Raw genomic sequence first — 22,044 nt, 5'->3', positions numbered from 1 at the left:
GTTGTATACACTTCTGAATTTTATAACTTGTAACAAATATATTGTTAGCATACAAAATGTTTGTAACATTATATTGAAAGCATTAAGTATGTGAGGTTGTCTAAAATATGTGGGTTTTTTTTTTAAAGTGGTATCGATGCATCCATATTCCACTAAAAACATACTCATCAGACTTCTATGGACTGTTTAGGAAGCAAGTTTCAAAATTTGGAATTTGTTTAAAGTGCTGAGACTTGGGAGAGGGTCTTAAGCATGCTAACCATACCTTATCATAAACATAACAAGGACTTTTAAACTAATTTAGAGAACAAAAAATAGAGGTTCTATGCAAGGAAGATTAATAACATTTTTCCATTGAAGAAAGAATTCAGGTAAAAACAAATAGCACCACAATGAACTGCACTAAGGTGCTAAAAGAGGTACCTTATTCCCTGCAGCATGAACGCTCCCTCTGAAATGTATTGCAACATATAAATGCAATTATTTAATGGTTACCATTTGGTTCATTCATCTACAGAAAATTGCATTCCTTCTAGTTCATTATATTGAACAAACATTCAAATTACTGAACTATACATCATGTTACAGAGTTTACATTTTGTGAACACAAAGCGAAGGAATATTTATGTCACCTTGAATATAAGATGACGAGTTTAAAAGGGCTTCATAACTCTTTTAAGACATTTAATTTACATTAATGGTCCAGGAGTGTTTTAGATATATAGATATATAGATATATAGATATATTTATATGCATATATATTTCAACAAGAAATGTAAAAATCTTTAAAAACAAATCACAGCACTGGTAGCTGCTTTACATACGAAGGTCTTAGGGTCATTAAGGTCAAACTATTACACTTATATTAAGTATACTTTTAAAAAGACTGAAAATGGCACATCAGAAAACTTGCTGAAATTCTTACTAGAGGCCCATTTCTTTATATCCTACTACTGATGTGTCAATTCAACATGTAATTCCCTTTACTGAAAGCATTTGTCCCTTCTACTCGGATTCACTTCTGAGAGTCTGTTTTCCTTGTTCTTGATTGAATAGTGTCACTTTCAAGTTCAGTTAAAGGTCAGGAAAACGACTGGGGTCTTCCTTGTAGTCATCAGGAATGGTAAAGATAGAGCCATCAAACTCATCATATCGAAACTCCTGAAAAGTCACAGTGGCTGTTATCGTGGGAAATACAGGTATATCTAGAGAGAGAACAATGAATGACATTGTAAAATTAAATCTGATCATAAAATACTGCTAACACCTTACAACGTAACAAAACACATTACTAACTGAAAAACCAAACAAATCCAAATACATGTCTAACACTGAGCATGTGGGTTTTCAGCAAGGGAAGAATTTGGGTTTTGATGGGTGAGGAAGGTTAGACACTGAGGAACTGAGCATTATACAATCACATTTCTTTTCTATTATAAGAATATGTTGCCAGAGTCCACAAATCTTTTTTTTTTCTTAGAGAACACACTACTACTATGCTTTGTATTCTGTACTATTTGTATCTGTACTATTCTGATATCTGCTTTTCAGAATATAGTACAGATTGATCATTCTCACTCTGAGCTAATTTAACTCTATTAATCCAAGTGAAATACATTATTATTTTTGTTTCTTCTTGGAAAAAAGTTTTCATCTTTGTTATTGTTTTTGTTTTCCTTTTGTCATATTTCTTCATTTATCTGTCTTTGGGACGGTAAGGGGAGCATGGAAATGGAGAAATAAAGAGTGAACAAATGCAACAGTGGTGCTTAGTAGACAATATGTTCAAAATGAACTACACAACTTGTAGATGGGGGCAGTAAAGAAAAGTAGAACAGAGTAAGAAGTTGACATTGTCCAAGAAGAAGTGTCCTTATGACCTTACTTATGAAACCCTAGCCTGTTACATCACCTTCTTTATAACAATTAAAATGTTTTAATTAAATAAAATCAAATTAAAAAACAAAAAAACACTAAAAGTGGTTAGGATGTGGCTCAACTGACAGAGAGCCAGCCTAGGAAGCACAATTCCTTGAGTTCCAAATGCAGTAACAACAAAAAGAAAACCATGGAAGAAAAAAGAATACTGTTATAGGGTATGGCGTTACAATGTATAATAAAAAGAACTAGAGAAATACTGTAACACTACCCCCTATATAACACTAAATGAAACACTAAGTGAACTGAAATACTAAGTGAACTCTGAGGACACAGCACAAATCTGGAATTGCCCAAGTTATAAAATTGCATCTTAATCCCCAAAACTATTCTACTTAAGAATCTCAAAGATTTCAGCTAAAAGGTCTAAAATTTCCTAAAAACTATGAATTAAGTCTATGTAAACTAGTTAAAGTGTCTGACTAGTATAAAGACATACAATAAGGTGAGCAGTGGCTCAAGCCTGTAATCCTACCTATTCAGGAGGCAAGATCTGAGGACCAAGGTTCATCCTGGACACAAAAGGAGGAGACTCTTATCTCCAATTAATCTCTAGGAAATGGAAGTGGGGCTTGGCTCCAGGGTAGGGCAGTAGCCTTGAGATAAAGAGTCCCTGTCCTTTGCTGTAGTTTGTAGTTTGCCTCTTAACACCAAGGTCATTCAATACTTGGAATATTTCTAGCCCTAAATGGCCAGTCACTATATATATATATATATATATATATATACATACACACACATACATATGTATATGAATATATATGTATATGTATATATACATATAAAGAGAGACACACACACACACAAAACACAAGTATCAATGCATTTAGATCAAGAAAAACAAAAGTGTAAGCAACAAGAAAATTTATTTCCTTTGAAATACTTATTCTAATAAACGACTCCAAATTTATAAAATCTGAAATTTTCTCTTACCTAATTTTACAGGAAAGCCTGGAGGAAGCTTCATTTGAACGAATTCTCTAAGCTTGTTAAAGTGCTTGAAGGGAGCTATTACTTCTAGAACATTCAATAATCTGAAAAATGTAAGAAGAAAAACTCTTCTTATTGTTCAAACTGAATTCTATGCATCTTTACATTGTTTTTAAACTACATGACAGCAGCACTAACTTGGAGATTAAACAAATGAGGTAATTATACTTTATGCTTCCTGGTTTATAAATTTTTAATTTATTTACTATGATATGGTTTGTAACCTTTATTTGTACAGCCTTAAGACCTTCCATAGGTGTTTGATATTATGTAACTGACTCCCTTTTAAATGGATTTAAAGACTATACTTGTTTGCTTACTAAAATCCACACATATTTAAGTTCATTAATTAGAATTACTGTTTGCATCACACATTTTCACTATCAATGTTTAGACGTATGGGAAGGGCTCCAATTATTGGTCTAATATTTCTTGATTCCATGCTCTAATAATTTATTAGTGTTTTTCTCTCTGTACATACATAAACATACATATATGTGTATATATGTATATATATTTTAATCTTTTATTTATGTATTTATTTATTTTGGCCAGTCATGGCTTGGGCCCAAGGCCTGAGCACTGTCCTTGAGTTTTCTCAAGGGTAGAGCTCTACCACCTGAGCCACAGCACCACTTCCAGCTTTTTTCTATGTATGTGGTACCGAGGAATCAAACATGGGTCTTCATGCTGCTAGGCAAACACTCTACCACTATGCCAAATTCCGGCCCCCCTTTTTTTTTGGTTTTTGGTTTTTCTGGTCCCTGGGACTTGAACTCTGGGCCTGGGCTCTTCAGCTGAAGGCTAGCACTCTACCACTTAGCCCCAGTGCCACTTCCAGTTTTCTTGTCCTTAATTGGAGATAAGAGTCTCACAGCTTTTGCTCCTAAGCTGGTCCTCAGCTCTAGCCTTCTGAGTTGTTAGGATTTCAGGCGCAAGCCACTGGCTATAAATACTTCTTTTTCTTTTCTTTTTTTTTTTTGCCAGTCTTCAGGCTTGAACTCAGGATGTGGGCACTGTCCTTGGGTTTTCTCAAGGCTAGTTCTCTACCACTTGAGCCAAAGCACCACTTCTGGCATTTTCTGTGTATATGTGGGTCCAAGGAATCAAAGCACTCTACCACTAGGCCACACTCCCTGCCCCTTATGAGTATTAGACATTATATTTAAAGAAAAATCTGACTCACCGAAATTTCTGGTTATACTGTCCAAACTAGAATTTTAGTGTCTCCTAGTATTCTATATCACAGTAGTCAGTGAACTCACTGAACTACGTGTTATTTCTCTTCTAATGTAATGGATTTCATCTTCACACAATATTATCTTTTTTCAACAAGATTCTGATCTCTTAAATACTCTGTATCTGAGACTATCTTAATTTCTTAACAAAATACATTATCAGAACCTTTGTTTTTCCATACTTCTTTTCTTCCTTCCTATGTCCTACTAAGATTTGAACTTATTGGCCTGCACCTTAGGAGGAAAGCACCTGACCACAAGAGCCACACCCTCACCCTTTTGCATAGAGGAAAAAAAAAAAAAAACTACAAAGCCAGGTTGATTTTTACCTCCTTCTGCCTCGTTACCTTTAGATTTTGTATTACTAATTGACAGATGTTTTATTATGCTCATATTCTTTTTTTTTTTTTTTTTTTTTTGCCAGTCCTGGGCTTGAGCTCAGGGCCTGAGCACTGTCCTTGGACTTTCTCAAGACTAGAGCTCTACCACTTGAGCCTCAGCACCACTTCCGGCTTTTTTGTATGTATGTGGTACCAAGGAATCGAACCTGGGTCTTCGTGCATGCTAGGCAAGCACTTTAACCACTATGCCAAACTCCCGGCCCTATGCTCATATTCTTGACTGATCATTCAGTACCCATTTTTATTGAATGCTATCTCAAAAAAAAGCTGGAAGTGATGCTCAAGTGGCAGAGTGCTAGCCTTGAGGAAAAAGCCCAAGGACAGTACTCAGGCCCTGAGTTCAAGCCCCAGGACTGAACCACACACAAAAAATAAATTTTCTGCCATATTCTGACTTCAGTTTATCACATTTGGAAGAGTATTTTGGTAGACCACCTACAATTCTTATATTTAATCATGACTGTACTCCAAAACTATTTTGCTAATTGCACATACACAGAAAAAGCTAGAAGTGGTGCTAGGGCTCAAGTGGTAGAGCTCTAGCCTTGAGAAAGCCCAAAGACAGTGCTCAGGCCCTGAGCTCAAGCCCTAGGACTGGCAAAATAAAAAAACTAAACGTAAATAAATATGGGTGCTATGCTGAAAAAAATATTTTATTGTAGTAAGCTGAGTTATGTTTTGTTTTTAAATATAACGGGCCAGTTTGGAAAGGGAAAGAATTTAGCAAAGAAAATTCTACTTATTTCCAGCCAGCCCATTTTAATGAGGAACCTAATGTGGCAGCTATATCATTAGTGAACTATAGCTACCTAGCGTCTATTTTATTATCTTTCCAAAAGCTATTTTAAAGGGGGAATCTGGTGAATATGAGTCTTGACTGGACATATTCAAGAAGTTCACTGCAATTCTATGTTTAGAAGTGACTAAAAACAATCCATGTTTTTTTTTGTAAAGAAATGATAAAAAATTAATGGCATACATTTACTACAGATTTATCAGTGAAAAAATATTATAGACAAAAATTTAGTTACTGTGAGAATTCCAATATAGACTCTGCTTCAAAGAAAAAAAAAAGCAACTAACTGAGCAAAATATACCATTTGCCATTTTTGGGACTTAAACTCTAGGCCTAGGCGCTGTCTCTGAGCTCTTCAGCTCAAGGCTATCACTCTACCACTTGAGCCACAGCACCACTTCCTGATACTTTTATTTTAAAAATGAAAAATTTAGACAAAAAAAAAAAAGACTAGCCATTAACTATCACTGGGGGAGGGAGAATATTCCTTTTTGTGTGTGTGTGTCAGTCATGGGACTTGAACTTTAGGGCCAGGGGATTGTCCCTGAGCTCTTCGGTTCAAGGCTACCACCCTACTCCTTTAGCCATAACACCACTTCCGGTTTTCTGATTATTAGCTTTGTAGGGCTTTATAGCTTTGTAGTATCCTGGCTGGCTTTGAACTGTGATCCTCATATCTCAGCCTCCGGAGTAGTTAGAAAGACAGGCGTGAGCCACCACACCTAGCATGGGAGGGAGGAGATTCATTAATCTATAAACTTCCATATCATGGTCTACTTTATACTAGTAGTCATGTATTACTTTAATAAAGATTTTGACACTATTCAAAAATTGATCTAGAGAAAATGAAACACATTTTGCTAATCAGAGAATTTCTAGAAAATGGCACTCCTTATGAATGTAACAATTGCTTTGTTTTTAAGAGTTCAAAAGCTTCAAAAGGTACTAGAGCCTTTATCATTAGTAGCTTCTTCCATGAATATAACTAATAAACTTACAATTCAATCCCTAAGGGAAATTCCTGGCTCATGGCTATTGTGGCTTTAAATGTCTTCCTACTTTCTTTGCACAATAGTTCTCTTCCCAGGTGAGGAGCTCTAAAATTAAAAGAAAGAAAAAAAATGTGTTAAGCAACTTGTTCCATTGGAGATAACCAGTCATCTTCCAATGACATTCATACCTAGCTCAATTTTTCTTATTGGCTATAGAAATGAATTAAAATTATGTTACAAAGAATAAGTCGAATATAAGAAATGAAACAAGCATTGAACTGGGAGTTTGGCGTAGTGGTAGAGTGCTTGCTTTGTATGCACAAAGACCTGGGTTCAATTCCTTAGTACCACATATAGAAAAAAGCCAAAAGTGGTGCTGTAGCTCAAGTGGTAGAGCTCTAGCCTTGAGAAAACCCAAGGACAGTGCTAGGCCCAAGCCCAGGACTGACAAAGAAAAAGTGTTTCAAGTGGTAGAATGTTATCATAGAGCACCAAAGTTCAGGGACAGCAAAGCTACAGGATGAGGAGGAAGACGAGGAGGAGGAGGAGGACGAGGAGGAGGAGGAGGACGAGGAGGAGGAGCAGGAGGAGGAGGAGCAGGAGGAGGAGGAGCAGGAGGAGGAGCAGGAGGAGGAAAAATTTTATGTTGATCATTATTGAAAGCAAATTTTAAAGATCTACTTTACTATTTTTGCCATTTTATGATAGGGTCATACTTTATCCTATAAAACAGAAAAGGTTCCACTGAGCTGAACAGAGTATGATAGCTTTATTAGACACAAAAGAGGTCAAAGAAGAAAAAATAAACAGTGTGTCAAAACTAGTTTCCATACAACACTAAAACACAACTCATTGACTGGAATCTCTTGAAGTCGTTTTATAACTTGTTTACAGTTTTTGCAAACTGATCTGTTAGTTTGATTTATGGTACACATCACATAATAGTCTATTTTGATTTTGTGTGATCAGCTAGACCCTTGTGTGGCAAACTAGTTAACTAGTTCAAAAGAATGCCCAGAAACTATATTTAACACTGTAAAGTATTGACAGAGAAATACTAAAGTGAAGTAATGAAAACACATATTTCATTAAGTAACAACAATGATAATTTCCACTTGAACATTCTTCATTCATCATTTTTTTTGGATGGTTCTGGGACTTGAACTCAAGATCTGAGCCTTGTTCCTGAGCCACTTTACTCCAGGTTAGCACTCTACCACTTGATCCATAGCACCACTTTGGTTTTTTCTGAGTAGTTTTATTGGAGATAAGAGTCTATGAGACTCTTCTGCACAAGCTGGCTTTGAATCCCAATTCTCAGTTATCAGCCTCTTGAGTAGCTAGGATTACAGGTATGAGACACCTGGGCCCACCGGTATCATCGTTTCTTTAGAAAATAAACATGTAACAGCTATGTACCAATACTAAACTAGGAGTTATTAATATTGAATGCAAACTATGTGTTAAAGTACTAAAATACTAGGGATACAACAATAGGCAAAAGCCTCAGGAGGGATAGTCAGAGTAGGGTAAAAGAAATGAAAAATTAGCTTAGAAAGGAAAATAGAAAAAAAAAAAAAACAGAATGATCTTAAACACAATGATAGAGAATCAGGATAATAACAAAACACATAAATCCATCATACAACAGAAAGTTTCAAGTAAGTTAACTACATTGGGCAATTTCCTGCATTATATTTCCTAGAAAAAGTCCTACAGTTTTCTTAATGGGTGTAAATTACAGGAAGAATATGGGGTGGAGGCTCTACACTATTTCTAAAGCCTGAATACAATCTGCGATACTCCCCTATCCTTCTTAATCCATATTTTCAGAAAGTAAAAAAAGAAATTTTTCAGATAAAAATATACCAGTATTTTCCCTTAAATTCATATACCTAGGTATTCATACATTTTAACTTTTACAGATTGTTCTTTCTAAAATCCAAAGGAAAATGTAAGTCATAAAACTACCTACTTTCCATTTTCAGCAGATATATACTCTTCCCAAGTAATAGTGTTCTGAGGAGGAGGGGTAAGGGACTGTCTTCGAACAGGCTGCCAAAAAATAAAAGAGAAAAGTGGAGAATGTGAAGAAAGAAACAAGTAACATTTTTTTATACAAAATTAAAGCATACCATAAACTGAAGCTCCCATTGGTAGAGTATACATTTGGATGCAAGTAATTCTGGCTTTAATTACTAGACCAAAAACTAAACAAGGAGGGAAGCAAACTATATAAATTAGCAATCTACTTAATCTCTTCAACATGCTACCTAAAAAGATTTCAAGATAGGTCTGTCACAAGTACTGAGCGAAGATGCCAAAGAGGTTCCAAAAGATTCATATTCTTGTCTCCAAAGGCACCATAAGAATTTTCAGTCAGAGATTAAAAAGCAAGTGAATTTATTCAGCGAAATTTTTTTTTAAAAAAGCCTCATATGTAATAGGCCTAGAAAAAGACATTAAGTACACACCAAAAAATGGGTTCAGGAACTACAGTAAGTATCCTAACATTATACTACTAGATAAAACAGGGCGAGAGTTAGTGGGAAACCATGTGGGTAGCTATTCCAGGAAAAGTGAGACCTGGTTAGTCATTATGTCCATTCTGATTAAACAAGGGATTCCAGAAAAGTGGGTACTGCTGTTATCAGATGAAAGGAGAGACCTGGTCCCCATAAGATATTTTATTGTTGTGCCCAGGATTCCTTCTCATCACAACAATTAACTATCCTCATGTAAGGGAGATCTATCGTGTGAAGCTCTGCTGTTTTGGGGGGTGTAGTTTTAGTCCCCTGTGTTAAAGATGTTATAGATCAGTCCTGTCAACTGCAATACTCAGGATGTCTGACTGAAGAAGAGAGGCCCCAGACAGATGTAAAAGGGAGGCAAGGATGTCAAGTACAAAAACAGTTAAGTTTCTATGCACCTGTTATAATTCTACATTGATTCCAACAAAAATATTCTATATCTTTTTAAATTCTTGTTGGTATTAAAGTAATAATATGCACTCAGTCAATGTTTTGCCCATCTAAAACACTCTTACATTATGCTAACTGCTGAACTCAGTTGTTACAGAGAAGTCTAAGAACTGACTTCAGGAATAAAAGATGCAACTCAGTGGAAGAACAGTTGCATAAGGCCCTGGATTAAATCCCTAACACCAACAAAAAGAAGAGAGAGAGAACTTAAGTTCAGAAGTAGAACATTTGGAATAAGACTCTATATTCAATTCCTAAAACCAGAAACTAAATACATACACACAAACACACATGCATGCACACACACACACAGACACACACAGACACACACACACACACACACACACACACACACACACACTATTTTAAGAAATAATCTAGTTGGTGCAGTGGCTCATGTCTATAATCCTAGCTACTCAGGAAGCTGAGATCTCAGGATCAAGGTTCAAAGCCAGCCCAGGCACTAAAAACCATGAGACTCTTATCTCCAATTAACCACTAGAAAACAGAAAACAGGGCTGTGGCTCCAGGGGTAGGATGGTAGCCTAGAGCTGAGGAGCTCAGTGACAACATCCAGGCCCAGAGTCTAAGCCCCACTACCAACCAAAAAACAACAACAAAAACAACAAAACAGAAAAAAATCTAATTCATTTTATTAGGAAATAAATGGCAAGAGTTGTTATATGTAATATGTTATATTTATTGATTTCCCTTCCCTGTCCTATTAGTCATACTATTATTTGCATTAATATATACTCATTAAACAGATGCTAAATTAGAAGTATTATGAGGTGAAATAACATAAAGACTTGTCATTCTGAAAACCAAATTTCAGTGAAGCAGATTATATGTAAAGGAACATGAATAAAATGCAACACTGTGTTTCATACTAGCAAAATGATTTTAGTCTATTACTTAAGGAAGACTCAAATACCAATTCAGATTCACAAAACACAATAAAGTCAGGGTTTTTTTCCTTTTCTAATAATGATATGACAAAAATGGAAGAATCATGGAAAAATAAAAAGTATTACATAGTAAGTATAATAATATAATGTAATAATATATAAGTAAACTTTTATTTTTACACAAACATCTCAAGAGCCAAGAATGAATGAAATTCATTCTATTTAGGAAGCTACAAACATGGAGAATTAGAAACTATACCTCAAAATTCTGTTCAATTAGGCTTCCACCTTTACTCAAACTTTCCATGATGGCCTTATTTCGAAGAATATCCTCTTCACTGAGATGTTCTCTTCTTTTCCTTGATTCTAAAACAAGTCCATTCACCAGATAGAAATCTGCCAAAAAGTTTCCTACTCTCTCCTAAAACAAAATCAAAGATTCCAAAATAATAAATTTTAAAGTAAGTTTATCCTAGATTTCAAGAAGTTTAAAGGTAGTATATTTTCTATAATCACATAGTTTATAGGTAAAAATAATTCCTTTAATATTTAACACTGTAAGATTATTATAAACAGGCGCAGTAGCTACTCAGGAGATCTGAGGATCACAGTTCAAAGCCAGCCCAAGCACTAAAGTCCATGAGACTCTCATCTTCCAATTAACCACCAGAAAATCAGAAGTGGCGCTGTGACTCAAGGGGTAGGGCAGTAGCCTTGAGCTGAAGAGCTCAGGAACAGCGCCCATGCCCAGAGTTCAAGCCCCACAACCGATCAAAAAATAAAAATAAAAAAAGAGTATTGTATTCTATTAAGTTAAAATATTTAACTATTCAACTGCAACAATAAAGAGAAGTTTAAATGATACAATAATGTATAGTAATTAACCTGAAAATGATGAGTTAAGACTAATTAAAAATACCATAATGTTCCTTTATCTACTTCCAAGTAGCACAAAGTTATCTGAGAACTTATTAAACCAACTATCAAATATTGTAAGTAACAAGGAGGGGTCAGGGATAGCACTGTTCCCATTTTATAGATAGAAAAGTAGAATAATAATAACAACAGTTTAAGTCACAAAGGAATCTTAATAGAAATAGTGATCCTGTGCTTATTTCATGATCAAAACTTAGAACTGCTGATTGCTGCTTTGCAAAAAAGAAAATGGATCATCCTTGCTCCCCAATACAATTACATGTTTAAATAATGAACAGGGGGGAGGGAAACTCAAGTAACATAAATGGTAATAAGAGTAGTAATTTTAATGAAGTTGTAATAAACTTTTTTTTTTCCAGTCCTAGGCTTTATCTCAGGACCTGAGCACTGTCCTTGGGATTTCCTCAAGGCTAGCACTCTACCACTTGAGCCATAGCACCATTTCCAGCTTTTCTATGTATGTGGTACCGAGGAATCGAAACTGGGTCTTCGTGCATGGTAGGCAAGCACTCTACCACTAGGCCAAACTCCTGCCTGTGATAAACTTTCAAGGTTTCCAGACATGGGATGGAATGGAAAGGGGAGGGGAGGGGAGCAAAAACAAGCTTCTCACTTTTACCAGCATGTAAATAACTTAGCTTCAGTGGCCTCTTTACAGATGTTACCAAAAAGCAAAGCATCTGCACTAGTTTCTACCTACAAAATGGGAACCATAAGCATACTGACTCCCTCCTTACCTGTCAAAGATTTAAGGAGATCACCTAGACGCTGTTCAAGAGCTTTGAGCTGCTTAGCAGTAGCACTAGATGAATAGCAGCTTCAATTTTTATCTTCTCTTCAAGTGATCCGTCTAATGCTGTCCAGAAGAACAGAGTACAGACAAATAAGACTTCAAACAACAAACGGATTGTTATGAGGGATTCCACAACCTGGAATCCTGAATGCCATTTGTTGCCAAACAGACTTAGAGAGGAAAACTGATGAGTCTAGAGTCATAGCTCCAATTTCTGGCTAAGTGATAATTAACAGGTTTGAAACCAAACAATGCAAAAGCATTTATCACATGTAAATGACCATATCAGTAAAAATTTTAAGTGCATATTCCTCAACATCTAGCCAAAGGGATGTTGAACAAGAGTAAACACAACATCATGTATAACAGCAGAAGACGAATATGTGATAATTATTTGTTTCCAAAAATAAATTTGCCTGACTAGCTAAAGCCACAGTATGGAATATTACACAGTTCAAAAAGAACAAATACTTCAGGTAATGATTCAGAAACACTTGTCTCACACTAAAAAGAGTCAGCTGCAGAACACTATAAACAACTGACACTCATGAAGAAAAACTAGCAAAAAAAACTAACGTGTTCTATTCATGTACAGAAAATGTTTTAAAGGATATACAATCCGAATGTTTGGAAAAAGGTTCTAGGGTTGTGGGTATTATTAGTCAAGGAAGTTGTTAGGGCTCTATCTATAAAGCTGCTGGATGACTTTATACTAATTTGGTTAAGCTAAGGTACTCAGTTGTTGGTTAAAATTCTAGAAGCTCTTTCGTACATGTAAAAGCAATCCGTAGATTTTTGATAAAGCAGATTATCTTCTGTAATATGACTGGGTATCATCTAATTAATTAACTTAACTCAAGTTCTTAATTCAAATTGAGGTTTCCAAAAGAAAAAGCAATTGTCTCAAACTCAACATAAAAAAAGTCCCAAGTGCAGCCACTGGACAAATGACTGTAGACTGTAATAGCAACTATTTTCTTAATTTCCAGCCTGCTACACTGCCAATTTCCACAATTATATGAGCCAACTCCTTAAAACAGTTATATCCCAGGCTGGGAGTTTGGCCTAGTGGAAGAGTGCTTGCCTAGCACGCACAAAGACCCAGGTTCGATTCCTCCGTACCACATTCATAAAAAAAAGCTGGAAGTGGTGCTGTGGCTCTTGTGGTAGAGCACCAGCCTTGTGAAAGCCCAAGGACAGTGCTCAGGCCCTGAGTTCAAGTCCCAGGACTGACCAAAAAAAAAAACAGTTTTATCTATATAAAAAAAAAGTTATATCTATATAACAGTTATATATATGAAAAGAAAGAAAGAAAGAAAGAAAGAATCAAAAGCAAAAAATTAAGTATAATGAAATTATACAAAAATTTTGTTCTCTGTATAATAAGAAACTTCCCACACAGAATTCAAATAAGTTGAACTTGTTCTGCTGGTTTCTCCAAAGATATTTTTCAACTCTATCAAGAAATATAATTTGGAACTGGTCGCTGGTAGCTCATATCTATAATCCTAGCTACTCTGGAGGCTAAGATCTCAGGATCATGGTTCAAAGCCAGACTGGGCTGGAAAGTCTGTGATACTCTTTATCTCCAATTAAACCTCCAGAAAACTGGAAGTGGCACTGTGGCTCAAGTGGTAGGGACAGCACCCAGGATCAGAGTTCAAGCCCCATGACCCACAAGGGGCAGAGGGGCGGGGGAGGAAAGGAAAAAGGAAAAAGGAAAAGGAAAAGGAAAGATAATTCAGACTGATCTGGAGTCAAACAGAAGCTGTTTTTCTCTTTCTTTTTTCTCTCTCCTCTTTGTCTCTTTTCCCTTTCTCCTTTTTCTCCCACTTCCCTATCCTTTCTCTTCTCTTTCTCCTCTCTCTTTTTTCTTTTCTCTCTTCCCTTTCCTCTTTTCTCTCCACCCTTTCTCTTTCTGAGATGATCTCCTATGTACCCCAGGTTGGCTTAGAATTCAATGTGTGTCCAAGTTGCCCTATAACTCTCATTCCTTCTGACTCAGCTTTCGGAGTACTGGGAATATTGTATGCAACAACACACTTGGCAAATATTCCTGCATTTCCAACATATTATTATGACAATATTAAATACAAGTGTTTAAAAATCTGATTTTTACATACTGTTTTGTCTTCTCGAAAAAGCCATCCAGTTTGGGCACGTGTGAAAGAAATTGATTTGGTTGATAAAGTTGCAGAATAAATATCACTGCTCATTAAAATGTCAACCTCTTCTTCGGTTTCCATCTCTGATTCCTAAAGTAGGGGTAAAAATAGAAAAATCTAGGTTTTTTTTTCAAAGATTACTAGTATTATATATGAGTATATTATCAACTATAACGCACATACTTGAAAGTAAAAAAAACTAATGTGAACAACTAAAAAACTTTGTTATCTAGTAACTTCTCTAGAAGATTATAATTATAACCAATTATTAATCTTTAAAAGCACTTTTTTACACTATAAATACATAATTAAAATAGCGCCAGCCATTACAGAATTGTACAGTCTATACTTTCAAACATTTCTTTTAAGAATAAATGGATCTGAAGCTGGGCTTGGTGGCTCATGCCTGTAATTCTAGCTACACAGGAGGCTGAGATCTGAGGATCATGGTTCAAAAGCCAGCTTGGGCAATAAAGACCCAGAGACTCTTATCTCCAATTAAACTCTAGAAAAAGGGAAGCAGGGCTGTGGCTCAAGGAGTATGGCGGGCGGTAGCCTTGAGCTGAAGAACTCAGGGACAATGCCCAGGCCCAGTGGTAGGGCAGTAGCATTGAGCTGAAAAGCTCAGGAACAGCACCTAAGCCCCAAAGTTCAAGCCCCATGACCCACAAAAAGAATGAAAATATATATGTATATATATGGATTTAAGAACAATGATTGTCTAATGTTTAGTTTTAATTTAGAAACATTCAAGAAGGGATCCAGGAAGAGCACACAAAATACTGAATGTATACATTATTATATGGCAAGTGTAAAATTTTTTAAAAGATAATTATAAAACTTTAATAAAAGAGAAATGACCAAATATCTTTTTAAAATAAGGAACAAAACTATGAGAAAGATTGGTAAAAATGCCTCCCAAGTATCTGAGTTCAGAGAATGATAACATTCACCAAAGGAAGGAAAACAAGAAAGAGATAGTGTGAAGAAAATAAGTGAAGTTTAAATAAGGCAAATTTTAAAGTACCTAGGGGGAAACATGTACTATCTATCTATACAAAAATAGGTATTCAAGAACTACCAAGAACGTAGGATACCTATGTTGTTCTGAGGTTTTTAAAAACAAGAACTCTAAAAAGATCATATCTGTGTTTCAAAGTTAAGCAGAGGGAAAAAAAAAGAGCAACAAAACCTATGGTGACACAGGATGAGGCTAAGTGAAATGAACTACAGGATATGGAAACAAGAGGTTTATCTCTGTTGATGTGAAGTTCTTTCTTTTCTGTTTGTTTCGCCTTATGTTTTATCTCATGTTGTTACTGTATCTGACTTTGGTACCTGGTGTATTGAATATATATTTGTTTATTTGAAAGAGGAAAAAGATGACTGGGAGAGGGTGGGAGGAGGGAAACTGGGAGAAAAACATGGGAAAAGGTATCAGTGTTCAAGAAGTAATGTACACATTACCTGACAAATATAACTGTAGCCCCTCTATATACATCACTCTGACAATAAAATACAATTTTAAAAAAGGAGCAAAAGAAGTGAAGGAGAAATAGAAAAAGGGCAACAACTACCCAACATAAAAAATCTGAAGAAAGCAGAAATTTCAAGAACTGAGTTACTAAGTAGCAAATGCTTAAGGAAAGTCTATTAGGAGCTGGGAGTTTGGCCTAGTGGCAGAGTGCTTGCCTAGCATGCATGAAGCCCTGGGTTTGATTCCTCGGTACCACATACACAGAAAAAGCTGGAAGTAGTGCTATGGCTCAAGTGGTAAAGAGAGCGCTAGCCTTCAGAAAGCTCAAGGACAGTGCTCAGGTCCTGAGTTCAAGCCCCAGGATTGGCACAAAAAAAAGTCTATTAAAAATACTAAACATTAGTAAACATATTAATTTTAGCAATGGACTTATAATAAACATTAGTTAAAATGCTAAACTTGTATCCTTTTCTACATGTCCCAAATCTATTAAGTGCCACCACCACCCCACTATCATCCACTCTTCAAGCCAGCATCACTACACTCACTTTAAATGTGCCATCTTAATTCACTCATTTTACATCACTGACAACTTCTATTATAACAATCCTTGAAAGTTATGTCAGTTTCTTAACCATTTACTACACTATCCTAGTATCATCATCACTCAAATAAATCAGTATAAAAACTATCCTATTTGGATGAGGCTAAATGAAAGGACCTCCAGGATATAGAAATAAGAGCCATATAATGTGTGAATGCTGTTCTTAATGTACTATATTTTTTCTCATCTCTTTTGTTGTCCCTTGGTTATCTCATTGTTACAGTATCTTACCTTGTTATCTGATATATTGTATATATGTTTATTTGAAATAGGAGAGGGAAGGGTGAAAAACAAGATGAGGGGAGGGGGAAAGGGGAGGGAAATGTGGACAAAAACATGAGAAGGGGTAGCAACATTTGTGAAGTAATGCATCTTCTATCTGGAGAATATAATGTAACCCTTTTATTAATTACAATAAAAATATATTTTAAAAAACTATCCTATTTGACAGATTATTTTATGGAGGAAAGCTATAAAGAACTTACAAGTTCTACCCAAATATTTTTTTCTTTTTTTTCCAAACTCACGGCCCATATCCAAATATTTTTGAGAATCAATGGAAAGAAGTAATCTATGATTATAGATATGAGACACTGGCTCCTGCATAAAATACTGATTTTAAATGGGTGGCTAAGAGATTCATTAGCCAGCCAGGCATAAAATATGAATTAAAATCCTGCTGCAAACCAAAAAAGAGAGGGAAGGGGAATGGCTAACGGGGAAGGAAGAAAGGAAGAAAGAGAAAGAGAGAAAAAGAAAGAAGGGGGGCCGGGAGTTTGGCCTAGTGGTAGAGTGCTTGCCTAGCATGCATAAAGACCCAGGTTCAATTCAGCAGTACCACATACAAAGAAAATGGCAGAAGTCTGCTATGGCTCAAGTGATAGAGCTCTAGCCTTGAAAAAGATCAAGGACAGTGTTCAGACTCTGAGTTCGCACCCCAGGACAAACAAAGAACAAAAAAGGAGGAAGAAAGGAAGGAAAGAAGGAAGAGAGGGAGGGAGGGAAGGAGAGAGGGAGGGAGGGCAAGAAAGAAGGAAATAAGAAAAAGAGGGAATAAGGGGAGGGGCGGGGGAGGGAAATGAGAACAAAAACATGAGAAGGGGTATCCATGTGTGTGAGGTAATGCACCTTCTATCTGGAGAAAATAACTGTAATCCTTCTATTAATTAGAATAAAAATATATGAGAAAAAATAAAGTGGCTACTCAGTAAGTGAAAGGCCCTGCATTCAAGCCCCAATAATGTGACAAAAATAAACATACATAGTGTGAAATGAATTCACTTTATACAGGCTTTGCTAATTTTGTAGCAAGTCACACATGGAAATATGGTACACTAGAAATCTAGACAAACCCCCCCCCCAAAAAAAAGAAAGAAAGAAAAGAAAGCAAGGGAAGAAAAATCAAAAACATATAAGATCAAGTCACCTAAATTACTTTTGATCTAAGAGTCTTGTTTAAAAATCATGATACAAGTAGGAGCCAGGCTACTTGGACAACACAGAGAACACCTCTCTCAAAAAGAAAAATTCCTGAGCTGGGAGTTTGGCCTAGTGGTAGAATGCTTGCCTAGCATGCACGAAGACCCGGGGGGTTCGATTCCTCAGTTCCACATACATAGTAAAAAGCCGGAAATGGTGCTGAGGGTCAAGCGGTAGAACTCTAGCCTTGAGAAAGCCCAAGGACAGTGCTCAGGCCCTGAGCTCAAGCCCAGGACTGGCAAAAAAAAAAGAAAGAAGGAAAGAAGGAAAGAAGGAAAGAAAGAAAGAAAGAAAGAAAGAAAGAAAGAAAGAAAGAAAGGAAAGAAAGAAAGAAAGAAAGAAAGAAAGAAAGAAAGAAAGAAAGAAAGGAAAGAAAGAAAAGAAAGAAAAGAAAGAAAGAAAAAGAAAGAGTAAGCTACCAATATATTATAAATTTTTCTTTGGTCTATAGTTAGAAAAGGAAACAAAGGTAAAAAAATGTGCTTTGAAAGGGAGAAAAAAGAAAAGGTAACCAAAGACAAGGAGTAAAAAGAATGGGAAAAGAGCCAAAGGAGTATTCCTATTAAAGAAAAAAAGTTCAGCAACACTGAAAACAGCAAAAGTAATACACTAAATAGTAGATGAACCAGTACGCATCCAACAAATTAAAACTGCAAATAAGAACAAAAAAGCAGGGGTTCATTGATCTAGGAGATAACTAACAAATTTTGAACAACAAACTCAATGAATTAGGATAATAATCATATAATAAAAAAATGGGAGAGGTAGGGCACTAGAGGTAAAGAAATTAATGTTTTGAGAATAAGCGTTCTCAATTACACTTAATGCTCTTAAAGGAATTACATGAGAGTTGGGCCCTAGTGACTCACATAAGTAATTCTAGTTTCTTGAGAAACTGAGATCTGATGATTGATTATTGTGCCAGCCCAGGCAGGAACGTTTGGGAGACGAATCTCCACTTAACTAGCAAAAAGCTAGAAAGAGAGCTATGGCTCAAATGGTAGAATGCCAGCCTTGAGTGAAAGGGCTAAGGCAGAACACTAGGCCTGACCAAAGTTCAAGCACCAGTACACACACACACACACACACACACACACACACACACTCTCTCTCTCTCTCTCTCTCTCTCTCTCTCTCTCTCTCTCTCTCTCTCTCTCTCTCTCTCTCTACATGGAAGTCTGAGAATGTGGCTTAGTGGTAGAGTTCTTCCCTAGCCCTGGGTTTGATTCCTCAGTACCACATAAACAGAAAAAGCTGGAAGTAGCACTGCAACTCAAATGGTAGAGCGCTAGCCTAGAGCAAAAAACAAAAGCTCAGGAATGGTGCCCAGCTTCTGAGTTCAAGCTCTCTATGATTGGCCAAAAAAGGGATTACTTGAAGGCTTGGCTAAATATACTTTTTTTAAACCACTTTGAGAAATAATGATAACATACTCACCTCATGGTGTATCCGCTGATAAACTCTTTGTTCATTGTCTAATACTACAAAAGATTCAGAGGGTGCCGCATCCCCATTGAAAATGAAGCTCAAATCCCCTCGTTGGCACTTCATGTCAGTAAAGTCTATGAGAGTTGTGTCAAGCCTGTGAAAGTGAGAAACAAATAAAACTGTGATAAAACTTCAGTAATAAACAAACTAAGATGCTACTACCATATTTCAAATTTAAATTTACAAAAACTAAGTTTATTCCATGAAATGTAAACAGGAAATGTAAGCAAGACTTTTGTTGTTGTTGCTATTTGTGCTTTCTTTTCCTAATTTGTCCCCTCTGTCTTTAGGAGGGGAAGTAGAGGCACCAAAATGGAGGGGCAGAGTGAACAAATGCAGCACTGGTACTCACTAAACACTATGTATACAATGAATTATACAACTGTACATGGGAGGGAAAAACTGGGAGAGTACAGAGGAAGGGGTAACATTTTCTTACATAACCACTTATATAACTATAATCACTCTATACATCACCTTTACAATAACAATTTTAAAAATGAACAAAAGTTAAAATTCTACTCATATTCCACTTTTTCTGAATTACACTTTTCCAAATATACTTCATTTATCTAGAGAGAAAAACAATGTTTTCCCATGGCTCACGTATTTCCTTCTCTGTGACATTTTTTTCCCAACCATTCCTCAATTCTGCAGCTACCCCATAAAGCTACAGAAAAGGAAAACAACATTTTTTGATCTAAGATGATGTTAATATTTCAGAATATTATTTAGAAGGGCACAACAAGATGATCATATTGTAATTTTGATTCAGACCCATATATACATAGTTATCTAGTATCACCAAATTTTAATTATCTTGCAATTTGATCATTTATCCTACTGCAAATCTTTGGCTCTTTCAAACAACATCTCCACAGTCTATAAGTCTTATGGACCACTTTCTATCAAATACTTAGGGGTTTACAAAGTTTAAAAGTACTCTGAATTAGGCACAAAACTTTAAAAGTCAATAAATCTGGCTTATCTAGCTAACCAGCTACTCATAACACATGGCCCTGAATCTAAGAAACTGGCTACCTTAATTGTCAAAAAAGGTTAACCAATCACTCAGGAAGTTCTTTAAGTCTTTCTGAGAGACCCATGTAAGTAAGCTACTTTGCATGTTTCTTGCCTGCCTTGTTTCTTTCTTTCTGTCTGTCTTTAGCTCTCTCCTCCTCTCTTCTTCAAGAAGATTAAGTCTTTATGAAAAACCCACCAAGCTATTGACTCAATCTTTTCTTTCTTCCTTTCTCTCTTCCTTTCTTTTTTTCTACTTTCTTTTCCTTCCTTCTTTTTCTCTATTTCTCTTTCTTCTTCCTTTCTTCCTTCCTCTGTCCCTTTTACCTGTTCTCCTTCCCTTCCTTCTCTTTTTTGGTTTGTAGCAGGATTTTAATTCATATTTTATGCCTGGCTGGCTACTAAATCTCTTAGGCACCCATTCAAAATCAATATTTTAGGCAGGAGCCATTGTCTCATATCTATAATCATACTCAGAAGACTGAAATTCAGATGAAGGCTCAAGACCCAGGCAGAAAAGTAGTCGACTCAATCTCCAAAATAACCAACAAAAAGCAGGAATGAAGGTGTGGCTTATGTGGTAAGTGTGCTAGCTAGTTTTCAAGTTCCAACCCCAATATTACCAAAAAAAAAAAAAAAAAAAGCAAACAAACCTCAACTTGAGCTTTCTTATCTTTAAATAGAGCTTATATTTAAATATTCTTACTTTTACTTCTAGACTCCTAAACACCCAAATTAGTAATCCAGATATATATAATTATAAATATACATATGTACAGTTTATAAAAATACTTATATGCATGTATATACATACATAGATAAATTGATACACTGACTACTAATAATCTATACATGATTTACAAGTACATACATAAGCTAAAGATACAAAAATTGACAAAAATTTTTGTTAGTAAAATATATTTATTCTCAAAAGATCTAATAACAATTTCAGCTGTAAAAAAAAAGTCTTAAAAGTGTTCATTGAAATGAACAGACTACTGGGGAAAAAAAAAAAGACTGGATGCAGGTATGGATAAACAGAAAAGAAAAAGAAGAGAAAAAGGCCAGAACTATATCTTTCTTAGATGTCCCTTATAACTTAATCCAAGATCAAATTATTCATTCTGCCTATGCAATATTCTGTAGTTAAATAAAAATAGTATACTTTCGTCAAGATTTTATGTCTGTGGTTCCTTTATACGTCTCAAATGAGTAGACTATTTGAATATATTATGGCACTTTTAAGTTATTAAGTTCAAGAATTATAATTATAGGAAAAGTTTCCTCTACACTTTGATTTTCATTTACTGAAGAAATAAAAAGTCAAATTGCCTTACCTGATATTGATACCTTGTTTGTATATTTTACATGCATCAGAAGGCAGAATTCGGGAAAGTAAAGGCACTGTATGTTTAAAAACAAAATTTTAAAAAAATTACCTATAATTCTGAAACATTTACAAGCTTTCAAACAGTTGCGATTTTAAAAGTAGCAAAAGCATCCCATTAGAATCTATCAAATTAGAAACATTACCTTCAAAGTAGTATTTTTCCACACTGAAATAAGTATGATAGGCCTGACACTGATGGCACATGCCTGTTACCTTAGCTACTTAAGAGGCTGAGATCTTCCTTTGCTGTCCCTTGTTATCTCATATTGGTATAGTATCTCACTTTGTTATCTAATATATTGAATTTATTTGTATTTGGATATTTGAAATTTGATAGGGAAGGGGGGAAAACCAAGACGGGTGGGGGGCGTGGGGGGGGAGGGAAATGGGTACCAAGACATGTGAAAGGGTATCAATGTATGTGAATTAACGCACCTTCTATCTGGC

The 22,044-nt window shown here is 35.7% G+C and overlaps 1 protein-coding gene across 1 annotated transcript in view; it reads right to left on the bottom strand.

Moving 5' to 3' along the window:
- Positions 1-471: 471 nt before the first annotated feature.
- Positions 472-22,044, bottom strand: part of Ankrd13c (ankyrin repeat domain 13C) — a 50,100-nt gene continuing 28,527 nt past the window's right edge. Inside the window, exons 6-13 of the mRNA XM_090334617.1 lie at positions 21,545-21,611; positions 19,137-19,281; positions 14,098-14,229; positions 10,505-10,666; positions 8,332-8,411; positions 6,363-6,461; positions 2,873-2,973; positions 472-1,206 (exon numbers count right to left, since the gene is read on the bottom strand). Of these exons, the coding sequence (XP_090190743.1) occupies positions 1,076-1,206; positions 2,873-2,973; positions 6,363-6,461; positions 8,332-8,411; positions 10,505-10,666; positions 14,098-14,229; positions 19,137-19,281; positions 21,545-21,611 (917 nt within the window). The 3' untranslated portion in view covers positions 472-1,075. The remainder of the gene's footprint in view (positions 1,207-2,872; positions 2,974-6,362; positions 6,462-8,331; positions 8,412-10,504; positions 10,667-14,097; positions 14,230-19,136; positions 19,282-21,544; positions 21,612-22,044) is intronic.

The sequence above is a fragment of the Megascapheus bottae genome, chromosome 6 (genome assembly GCF_031878675.1).
Source record: "Megascapheus bottae isolate mThoBot1 chromosome 6, mThoBot2.hap1, whole genome shotgun sequence".
NCBI classification, from domain to species: Eukaryota; Metazoa; Chordata; class Mammalia; order Rodentia; family Geomyidae; genus Megascapheus; species Megascapheus bottae.
The sequence above is the reverse complement of the archived record's forward strand: the minus strand, read 5'-3'. Positions and strand labels throughout refer to the sequence as shown.